The following is an 11,901-nucleotide window of genomic DNA, read 5'->3' as shown; positions in this document are numbered from 1 at the left end:
ACTATATTCATAGGGTAAAAGGTGAACCAGAGGTATATGAACTTTCCCATGATCTAGCTCTTATAGATAGCCTGACTTTGGGTCATCTGGTAGACGAGGAAAATACAAATCTTGAATTTGGGTTTAAGGTGTCCTAAACTGGTAGAACCCCCACTCATCTGGCAGAAGTAAATGAAATGAAGGGGGGGAAATCGGAGGGGGAGACGAACCATGAGAGACTATGGACTCTGAGAAACAAACTGAGGGTTCTAGAGGGGAGCAGGGTGAGGGGATGGGTTAGCCTGGTGATGGGTATTAAAGAGGGCACGTATGAATGGAGCACTGGGTGTTATATGCAAACAATGAATCATGGAACACTACATCAAAAACTAATGATGTCATGTATGGTGACTAACATAACATAATAAAATAAAATTTAAAAAAAAGAGAAGTAAATGAAAATCCTATGGGAAAAGATATGATCCTAGGCTTCAAAACAGTTCTAGAATAGTTTCCAAATATAATGTCTAAAAATAATGTATTGTTAAGCATCTAGGCACATAAGAAAACAAGATACCATAAACAAGAAGCAGGAAAAGCAGCTATGAATAAGCCCAGACCCACAATTATTTGGAATTATCAGTGGGAGAATATATAAATAACTATGCAGACCATATTTAAGGAAGTAACAGCCACATAGGCTACTAGAAACAATAAAAAGCATATCTGAAAAAGAACCAAGAGAAATTCTAGATCTGAAAAATATTACAACCAAAATTAAGACTTCAGTAAATGCGGTTTAGTAGTAGCTGAGAAAATGAGTAAACTGGAAGATGGGTCAAAAGAAATTATCTGAAATGTAGCACCAACACAGGCAGAAAACTGAGAAGAAATGGTAAAAAACCTAGAGGACACCGTGAGAAGGATTTAACATACATTTAGTTCCGAAAGAAAGAGAGAATGAGGCAGAAGAAATAGCTGGGAGACAATAGCTAGGAAATTTCCAACACCCAGTAGAGATCCCAAACTTGACAATAATAAAAAAGAAATTTCCATCCATATAGTAAAACTTTAGAAAACTAGAGATAAAATCAAGTAAATATATTAAAAGTAATCAGGAAATATAGAACAGCTTATTTTAAAATGAGTAACAGCTGAACTTGCACGAATAATAGGATGACTGGTGGCTGGGGGCCCTTAAATAGCTTCAGGATGGGAGCTCGTCACCAGAAAAACCAAGGCATGATTAGAGGATTGCAACTTTTAGCACCCCTCCCCACTACCCATACCCTGGCCCCACCAAGACCCCCGGGGAGGGGGAAAAGAGCTTGAGATTGAGTTAACCACCAATGTCCAATGATTTAATCAATTTACTTGATTTAATCAATCATGCCTATGTAACAAAACTTCCATAATAACTTCTAAGCAATGGGCTTCAAAGAGCTTCCAGGTTGGTAAAAGCATCATGATGCTGGGAGGGTGGTGTACTCAGAGAGGGAAGGGAAGCTCCATGCCACCCTCTTCCCTGCATACCTTGCATCTCTTTCCATTTGTCTATTCCTGAGTTATGTCCATTATTTATTTTAAAGATTTTATTTATTTATCCATTTGAGAGAGAGTGTCGGGGAGGGAGGAGGGGAGGAGCAGAGGGAGAGAGGGACAAGCAAACTCTGCACTTAGTACAGAGCCTGGCGTGGGGCTCGATCACAGGACCCTGATATTATGATCTGAGCCAAAATCAAGAGTTGGACGCTCAATTGACTGAGCCATCCAGGCACCTCCTCCTGAGTTATGTCCTTTATAATGAACTGGCATAGTCAAGTGTTTTCCTGAGTTCTGCAGGCTCTTCCAACAAATTATTGAGTTTGAAGAGGGTGTAGTAGGAACCCCCAACTTATAGCCAGTTGGTCAGAAGTACAAGTGACCCGGTACTTGTGACTGGCATCTGAAGTGTGGGGACTGAGCTCTTTAGCCCAATGAGTCTGCTGCTAACTCTAGGTAGTTAATGTCAGAATTGAATCCCATTCCTGGATACCTAGTTGGTACCTGGGGAATCAGAGAATTTGTTGTTGGTATTGGAAAATGCTCCAGATCTAATATTCAAAGGTTAGCCTAGACAACGCACCACTCAAATTTAAAACTGGGAAAACAGTATACATTGTAATACATACAATCACAAGTACACTGAAACAGTAAGACAAGAGAAATATAATAAGCTGTTACAAGTAAATGTCTTTGAGTGATTATAACAAGGTAATGTCCCCCATTTTTTACTTTTTCATTATCATAATATTTCCAAAATGAGCATATACTAAACTTTCTTTGGAAAAAAAAAAATCAAAGCTATCTTTTAGACTAATAGGTTCTAACTATACAGTTCTTGAGAGGTTTTAAGAAAAGTCTATTAAATTACTACTGGAAAACAATCATCTCCTTAACCCATAATTAAATGTGAACTCCAAAACAGAGATATTAGCTACACCAAGGTTCTAATATATTCTAAAGAAGCACAGTAGAAAATATTAGTTTTAGAGAAGTTAACTTTTTTGTCTTGATGCTACTAAATAAACACTTTTAACCAGATTTTTTAAAAAAGAAAAAAGCTCTAATACTAAAGAAGCTCAAATATTTTAGGTAATGATAAAAAAAAAAGAATTAAAAGAAAATTAGGCAATACTTAATATTGAATCATGCCATATTTTGATACCATGTAACTTGAGACAATATAATTTCTTTTCTAGTGGAAGCCAAATGAAAATAAGTCTTAACTCTCTAGTTGTCAAATAAAAGATAAACTTTGCTTCCAAAGAATTTTTAAAATTTTGAAACCCAAATATCCTTACCATGAAAAATGTTTTTTGTTTAATTTACTTTCCAGGAATCCCTCTAGTTTACTGTTTTTAATTTGAATTATTCTATTTAATTCTTCTCACATGTAGAAAAAGAATTCTTGTTTTAAATAGCTTAACATAAAAAATTTAATCTAGATTTGCTTATAAAATCTGTGGTCAAACTACCTAGTCTACTTGTATTCTTATATCTTGATAGTTTGCTTAATAAAATCACAGAATTATAAAAATTAGAGCTGAAAGGGGATGTAGTGATGGCTAGTCTTGTCCCCCCAAAACTGTAGCTTTTTTAAATTTCTGAACTCTACTTGCTATGTAAGTAACTCTTCCAATTTAAAAAATATATTCATTTATAACTATCAATGAAACATGCTCAGTAAGAGACCACTAGTATATACAGACTTGGTATAATTTCAGTCGGAAGTAAAGAAATTTAAATACACAATTTAAATAAAATGAAACACAACCTCAAGTGGACTATTTCCACCAGTGATAAAAATAAGAAATGTTTCACAATATAGACATTATAATTTTCTTTAAGTCTTTTTTTATTTAGAGATTTTTCTGGTAAGGAGATATACCATAGGAAAGCAATTTCACTGGCAGTGAGGTATGTATATACTCTACCAAAATACTCCTTATTTTAACTGTTTTTAACTTTATTTACATACGAAGAAAATTATCAATGCATATCCTTGTTTCAACTATAGTATTAGCCATACTACATGAAATAAAATGAAATGGTGCTTGCATACAAAACTGTTATTTGTAAAGGAATCTGATTGCAGGTTAAAAGAAATAATTTGTTTTTGGAAAGAGTTTAAAAGAATCACAATTTATCATGACCAAGACATCTGCACCATATTTTCCATTCCTCACAGCACATTTATTTCAGTAATTCCGTTATGTCGGTTCTTAGCATGAGCATAGTGTTACACGATTTTCGTACATATAATCACATCCAAAACAAGTTCTAAAATTTAAATTGTAAACATTCTCATCATATGTAGAAATATTTCAATTGGTGTATTAAGTTTTGCTAACTGATCAAATTTGGAATATAAATGAGAAAGCCTATTCTAAGTTGTGTAGTGAGCATTGTTTATTAATTACATTTCTACAATGTTAAATAAAGTAAGAGGCAAACCTGTCCTGTAAGCATGTCAAATTTTAGGTAAAACATTAAAAAGAAACAAATCTGTTAACAAAAGGATGTCTTGCAATAAAGAACATTAGATTTTTTAAATCTATTATGATACAAAAATGTAAAGGGTAAATAGCATCTTTGTTGACAAAGTAGGAGGTAGCATGGATGCACCACTTTATTGTCTGAGAAATGCAACTGGAGTAAAGAATATTTCCTTACCACAAATAATTTCCAGGACTATGTACATATTTCTTTTAGAAATACTTGTTTAAACAAATCTCCCTCCACTTTTTAGTATAAAAAAAACCGTTCCATGTGATTTTAAAAAAACACTTACACATCTAGATAGAATAGTACTCTGCCCTATTTGAGTGAACAGTCTCAAACTATGAAGTACATGATATTTAATGCCCTAAGTTGAGTAAATTTAGTTTAGCGGTTCCTGGTATTATACAAAACACTAAATACATACAAACAAAATATAATATCTTATTTTTCAATGCAAGTCTTGTGGGGAATAAACAGAACCTTGATTCCGGTAACACTGCAGAAAATGTAATTTTCCAATAAGTCTGTCTTTAAGTTATCCATGTGCAACAGTTTATTAATGACTGCTTACATGTACTGATCTTTCGTTGAGTGAACATAGTTAACTGACAAAAACTTAGTAAGCCTTAAAAACACATCTTCCATCCTATATAAAATATATAGACTACTTACTGTTTGAAGTACTCAGTTTGCTCTGATGTCACTGTAATTCACTTTTCCCCATTTTCCTGCTTTAGTATTTATAAACGGATAATTTAACGTGGCTTTAAAAAAAAAAGACAAAGAATTTCAAATTTACATCCAATTTAAATTTGCTATTTAAAAGGTTTCCTTGTTCTATGAAGCTGCTTCTGCCATTAGTAGAGAAAATGAAGTTTCTGTAATGGAGGCAGGCTTTTTAAGTAGTGACGTGACTTCCACCATGCCAGCTCCAGTCCGTGGAAGATTAGCGTTTACAATGTGTCGTTGTAAGTGCTTAATCCAGTCTTCCTGAACAGACAATGGTCCACGAAAGACTAGGCCACAAAACCTATAGAAGAAGTTGATAACAGTTCTCTTAACATGACCAATTCCCTTTATTTAAAACCAATTCACATAAAATCCATAAACATAAGAAGTAGACTTTACTATATCTTGGAGATACTATCATATACTGGAGTACTTGACAACAGTTTTTAAATACATATAAAGTCAAAATGATTTAATATAATATAAAACTGCCAATTCACATGCTTAACAGCTATATTACCTGTAGTAATATTTGTAGAGGTGGAAATACTGTTATTAAATTAAAATTAATTAAAAGGTCTTAATACCTATCCATCTCAATACATTTAAAACAACTATAATTCCAAATGTACCATTCTTTTCAAAAGATCCTTCCCCAACTCAGAATTCCATAAACCTCATGAGGATGAGAATACAAGGAGGTGGGAATAAGTTTGCATAGCTATACTTAAAGTATGAGTGGAGAGAAATGTAGTCCCAAGAAGCAGAAACTCAAGCCAAATAAAAAAAAATTCAAACCAAATCAAAGTAAACCAAACAAAGCAACTAAATAAGATACAACAACAAAAAAAGCTACTTTCATAAATTACAGTATCACTGAAGTTCTGAGATATAAAAAATTTATTCATCAGTTATGAAATACAGTGTATTATGAGCTAAGTAATATTTTAAGCCTGTCTCCAAAAGTTCATTTATAACTTGATAGCTGAGAATGTACCTTCTGCCACAAATTAAAAATCCCTAAAAGGTCTCAAAGCAAAATCTGAAGAAACTGAGCAGATATGGCAATATAAGCATATACCTGCATCGGAGAATGTAAACCTCGTCAGCACCATGAGGTAATGTTAGCATTTTCTTCTTGCTTCCAGATCTTGACCTTGATTTCTTTTGCTTACAATCTAAGGCTAAAAAAGGGAAGAGAAAGACTTAACATTTCATATGTATTCTAAAATATAAATACATACTTCTAGAGAGGTCAGACCATCTAAACCAAGTTAGAAAAAGTCTACATTTGTATTCCCTGAAGCATGCACTAACTTGCAGCTGGGTCTTTAACAACAGTAACATTCTTCCTGTACTACTTTTCAAATAATGCTTTATCATATACCAAACTAGAACTGAGAGAATATAACTAAACTTGAAATTACTAAATTAGCCAATTATTACAATGGTAATCTTTCGTCTTACAATCCTAAGTACATTATTTTCATATCTATTAATCTTCCTTATTTCCAGGAAAATTATAACCTTTTATTTAAGATCATTAAATTAAGTTTCCATCTGATTACTATTCCATTATTCTCACATGCTTTGAAAACTTAGTAAAGAATCAACAACAACATAATAAAAAGTCAATGAGAAATCAATTTTATAGCAAATACATAATAAATAGCTCTTAAAATTATATGCTGGCCCTACATATGGAAGGGCAAAAAAGCTCAATTCTCATTTTTCAACTCAACCTGTATTGCATGTACAACAAATTTTATTTTACTAAGAAATAAATGTAAATCCAGAATATCTCACATAACTTTACAAATGGACCACAAACATAATGCTAACTATTCTTCACATTTTTTTTGAATTTTACATTTTCTCCTATAACTTATTTTAAAATGTGATTAAAAAGGGAAAAAGATTTTTATATTAAAAGTGGATCAAAATTTTTGTGCTGTTCTTGAAATTACTTCAATTACTTGACTTCTCCTTTAATCACTTATTCTAAAAAATATAATTTAATAAAGGGAAAAAAGCTATTTTTTGTAGGTAGGAATGACAGGACATAACATTTTATTGGTTTTTGAATACAACTACACCATTCCTTTGGACAAAGGGATGACAATATTCCAGGGTGCTGCTGGTCAATTAGCAGGAAGAGAAGGTAAGAGTTTATCTCTAGGGATCCAAGGGGGAGGGAAACTAATGTAACAGAAGAGTTACACAAATGGCTTTTCTTCTGTTAACCTGTCATGTGAAATCCCTTGAAAAATTCCAGGTAAGAGAGAATAGGAACTGGCTATTCAAGGATTCTGTGAAATGAGTTGTTCAAAGTCCAGATTCCAAAAGAACAGATGCTACTATTACAAAACCAGTGAACACAGTTCCTTACAGTAGTCAAGTGGCAATGCTAACAGAAATGTCATATAGAAAATTAAAAACCATGAGAAGCCTAGATAAATCTCATTCAAGCCACTGGCTTCTGTTTCTTGTAACCTGCCTCTTTAAAAGTAAAATCCTGCTTGGGTCCAGAGTATTCCTTTGCTTATGCTCAGAAGAAGAATCTAATAAGTAAAGAACTGCAGGAAATCAAGTTAAGAATGGCTAATTCAAAAAAACTAAATAACCAAAATCTGGAATAGAAAAATCTTATAAATTATTAGTTATCTCAGTCAAGAGCCTGGCACATAGTAGAAACTCAACAAATACTTCTGGTGAAAAAACAAAGGAAAACCCAATAATTTAACCTTTGACACTTAGGCAGCATATGAATGGAAATTTGTTCTACCACTATGCAATACAGGTAGCATTCCTGTAGAACACCTGTGCGTCATTTGTTTAAATGAGTATGTTGCTAACAGTCACATTGAAATTCTTCAATGATCAGTCTAGCTTAGATGTAGAAACTAAGTTCTTCACAACCATTAGGAAGAGTGAGGTACCAAGTGCTTTGTAATTAGCACCTTCTTTTTCCTAGTTGCACTGGTGAGCAATTTGAATTTAAGTGGATTTTAAAGCATAAAGCAATTCATACACTAGAAGTAAAGAGTTTAGGGAACTCAAAGGGCTAAGTGCTACTAGATGTCAGCTATTCTTTCCCTATATAAAAGGTAAACCACACACAATCCCTGTCTTTGTTTTGTGGAACAGAATAAGCATTTTTGGTTTATCATGAGATTATAGGGAGAATCTTACTTTGATGAGCTTGCTGGTTGTCAAAATTGCCACACTGTATTCAAATTCCTTTTAAAATGTAAATAAATTACTGTAGGATACAAACAGAATGCATTATAACAATACTTCAAAAATTTGTTCACAGAATGCTAATGTTAAGTGTGTAAAGCAAATTGAGGGAGAAGGGCAGAGGGTGATGGGCAAGTATGCAATAGAATGTTTTATCAGTTATATTTAGATGCCATAATTCTTTAAAAACGGAACTGGACATGTTTACTTTGAGATATAGAAATGTTTTTGACTGTAATACAGGAAAAAGAATTTTTCTGACTTTTGATGTTGTACAGACTCTAGAAACTGAGGTTTAGGCTGTTTTATAAATGATCAGATCTCAATTTTAAATGACAATGCCATAAGCTTTTGTAGTAATTAATATTTGAAGGTATCATGACTTTGGAAAGTAGGATAACTCTGCCAGCATATGACTGAGATTCTCCATTACCCAGGATTCCAAGTAAGTTTAGAGAACCACATGCATTGGGCATCCTTGGAAGTTTGTCCATAAAGTAAGGATATTAAAAACTTGGGACCTCTAGTAATTATACTTAAGTACCTTGGTGTCTTAATATCTCCATAATCACTTTTAAATTTCTTATCCCCTGAAATGTCACGTATTTATTTTAGATGGTAAAACATGAATACATTTTACAAGAATAGTTTTTTTCTAATACCAACATCCAAACTTCACCCCTGCATTATTGCTCAAACATTTTAGAAAAATCTGCAAAAAAATGAGTATTTAGTATATTATTAATATGCACACAAAGGGGACATCCATATGGTATTCTCTACATGAAAAAGATGATTTACACAAAATGTTCCACTAAATGAAAAAGATGATGTACAAACATACCTATTACACAAATGTTCTCATTCAACAGTTTTTATTATATGTAAAGGGAAAAGCAGTTTTATTCTGGGCTGTACCAGGAGTCACTAGAACATTAAAAGCAGAACACTAACACATTCAGTTTTAATATAATGGGGCATATCAATATTTGTGATAAATAGCCAAAGCTTTAGCAAAGTTGTTTACATTAATAATCTGCCAAATATATAACTTTATACAAAGCATTTCTTCGTAAAAGGATTTTATTTGCACTTAGTGTCAAAAAATAAAAACACACACTTTTTATCTCTTCCAAAGTATTTTAAATCTAACACTGTTTCTATACTTAAAATTTACACAAAATACTAGATTGGTTTTAGAATCTTAATTTTCTTCTCCTTGAGTATAACTGCATTTTAGAAAGGAACAAACTCAGTCATTCAAACCTTCCTAAGGTACCTATTCAGGGGGGCAGAAAATGTTTAAGCGATCAATTTTAACCAGAAGACTGTTAAAAACATCTTTGCAGTTACCTGATTTATAAAGGATCTAATCTGCTACTGGGAGTAATTTACTTATAACAAGGATAAACTATGCTGTAAGGTTATACACAAAGTTTTAGAATATACCTTTCCTTTCAGTAAAACAGCTGTTTGATCAAATAGGAATGAAAGAGAAATACAGTAGACTTATGAACCCTCAAAAAGAACACCACACTGCTATGCTACAAAATACAACAACAGCAACAACAACAAAATGTGTTTAAAGCATTAAACCAGATCAGTTAAAAGCAAATCAATGAGTAACACAAGAGATACAAATTCGAGTTTGCTTTCTGAGCCTTATTTAGTTTTATACCTGGAAGAAAAATAATTTACTTTGGGCTCCAACATTATTTAATAAGTCCTTTTGACCTTTTTACCTTTCTGCCCATTACATACAACTATTTCAATGAATTTCATTTTCTTTTTAGTTCACTACACAAATGACCTCCAAAAATTAGTATTTATTTCTTAGAAACATCTGAAGCTTCAGTGTGGTAAAGAAGCACATCATAACTAAATTAACATTCACCTCCAAAATATTTTTATTTGCAATCATCTTCCCCTACCCAGTCAATTCAAAGTCCCATCTCATCTGTTTTGTTCCTAACTGGTTTTTGGCATCTCTGGAGTAAAGTGAAACTTAATACAATGGCCAGGTTATACACATCCAAAATAAGAGGTATAGTATAAGCTCTACTAGAGGGAAGAAAATTTCTTCTCCATCTAGTTGGCCTGTATAAGAGATGGGTAGGGAGCAATAACAGCTATGAACTCATTCAGGAAGACAGTAGGGATAAAAAAGATGGAAAGAGGTAAGTCATTATTCCACCACCATTAACACACTGGTGGTGGAGGTAAGCAGTGGCAGTGGAGAGAGGTAGGAGGAAAATGCATATGTCCCAAGGGGTACACATATGTGAGATGATAAATAAACTCAATTCTAGTTGCTGTCATTAGTCCTTCAAAGTTCTTAAGTCCCAAGCATATAAAAGACAGTGCAAAGAGCATTTTGTTTCCCTCACCCCAGCTGAAAAGGGAACATCGCTTTTGGTGGGGGGGAGGAATGGGAGGAGAAACATGTTACCTTGTATAAAATAGGGATGGGGGATAGAGGAAGCCAAATTCTTATTTCTTCAGTGTACACTCTTCTCTTTGCATAAAGTGCCTACAAGACAGACTTCATGGGTATATGACTTGTGCAGTCACATAGGATCCCATACTTGCTTAAAGACTGTTGTCATACGCAATCTTGAAATTCTTAATAGTTTTTTAACACAAGACGTTACATCTTCATTTTGCACTGGATCCTGCAAAATATGTTGCCAGTTCTGGGTCCTGAGTACCTACCACTCTAAATGAGAAAGCCAGCCCTCAGGTGCACCTCTTAATCTCTTGACTCATAAAAAAAAAAGCTATTAAGAGAAAAATTGTTAAATCCCACTCTCTATAGCCTATTAAAACGGAAAAGACTTCCCTAATTCCAATACCAATTTTTTGTTTCTAGGTATACTACCATAATCAAACCAGTCATTATTCCCAAGATACATATAAAGCAGTTTAAGGGGTTTACTGTCATGAAAAGCAATGTTCCCCTTCCAATCAGAACTAAGCATATAGATAGATATATAATTAGCAACTCAGAAGTATATTTTCACCATTATTTTCTCTTGATATTTTCACTCCAAAATTGGATATTTTTTCAGTATCCTGAGTTACTTTCATCAATTTTTAGAGTTTCCATTCTCAGTGACTAAAAGTAATAACTAACCCAGAATCACAGAGCAATCATGGCAAAGTTAATTAGATCCTGCAAGATTTAACATTTTACCTAGAAAAGGATGGAATGCAAAATACCTGAAAAGCAGATTTCCTTTGCTTTAAGTATGAGGTTTATTGCTTAAAGTATTAGTCTAGAAGAAGCAGGTAGCTTGAGTTTGCCCTACAAATTAAGGATTATATTAAGGGTAGGAATAGCCTTGTGTCCTTGGTTCAGAGAATGAGTTCAAGCAAATGAAGGTAGCCTTTATTTAAACTTAGGTCTTCTTGGGAGAAAAAAAGGTACAATTTGTAGAAGTCTCTGCTATTTCAAAGTACAGGGGATATTTGTAAAAGAATATTCTGAGCAATATTCCCCTAAGGAGTGAAGGGAAAAGCTAAACGTAAGTATACTTTATCACAGATTTTTATAAACAAAGAAATTGGAAGTAGACTAGTTTTTCCAGCTTGTCAAAAGCTAAAAGCTAACAATACCTTGGCTACAAGTTGTTTACTGGTCAGTTAAGAGTTAATAAGGATAGCAAATGTATTATTTCTCTGTGGTAACAGGTTAGGAAAAAACATTTAAAATTTCTTAAGATGGGTTTGACTTGCATGCTGTTTTCTAAAGCAAAATATGCACTTACCAATATCAACCACTTTTCCAAAACTAAGACACATCTAAAATTGGAATAAACATTAAAATACCTATCTGCTATAAAACACTTTTGTTTAGAATTATTTGCATATAATCACACTCCCTGACCCCTAAAAGCCTCAGTATTTTCA

General features: G+C 33.1%; 1 protein-coding gene across 10 annotated transcripts in view; it reads right to left on the bottom strand.

Annotated features, from left to right (window-relative positions):
* Nucleotides 1–3,645: 3,645 nt before the first annotated feature.
* ZNF644 (zinc finger protein 644) overlaps nt 3,646–11,901 on the bottom strand; it is a 101,669-nt gene continuing 93,413 nt past the window's right edge. For 5 of the 10 annotated variants that reach the window (XM_035018067.1, XM_035018066.1, XM_035018070.1 and 2 more), the window contains exons 4-5: nt 5,834–5,936; nt 3,648–5,053 (exon numbers count right to left, since the gene is read on the bottom strand). In XM_035018067.1, the coding sequence (XP_034873958.1) occupies nt 4,861–5,053; nt 5,834–5,936 (296 nt within the window). In that variant the 3' untranslated portion in view covers nt 3,648–4,860. Of the gene's footprint in view, nt 5,054–5,833; nt 5,937–7,944; nt 8,015–11,901 lie in introns of those variants that run through there. The other 5 variants (XM_035018064.1, XM_035018065.1, XM_035018063.1 and 2 more) reach the window with 2 other exon arrangements.

The sequence above is a fragment of the Mirounga leonina genome, unplaced genomic scaffold (genome assembly GCF_011800145.1).
Source record: "Mirounga leonina isolate KUSES-001 unplaced genomic scaffold, KU_Mleo_1.0 Mir_173, whole genome shotgun sequence".
In the NCBI taxonomy this organism is placed as follows: Eukaryota; Metazoa; Chordata; class Mammalia; order Carnivora; family Phocidae; genus Mirounga; species Mirounga leonina.
This window is presented reverse-complemented; position numbering and strand designations above follow the sequence as displayed.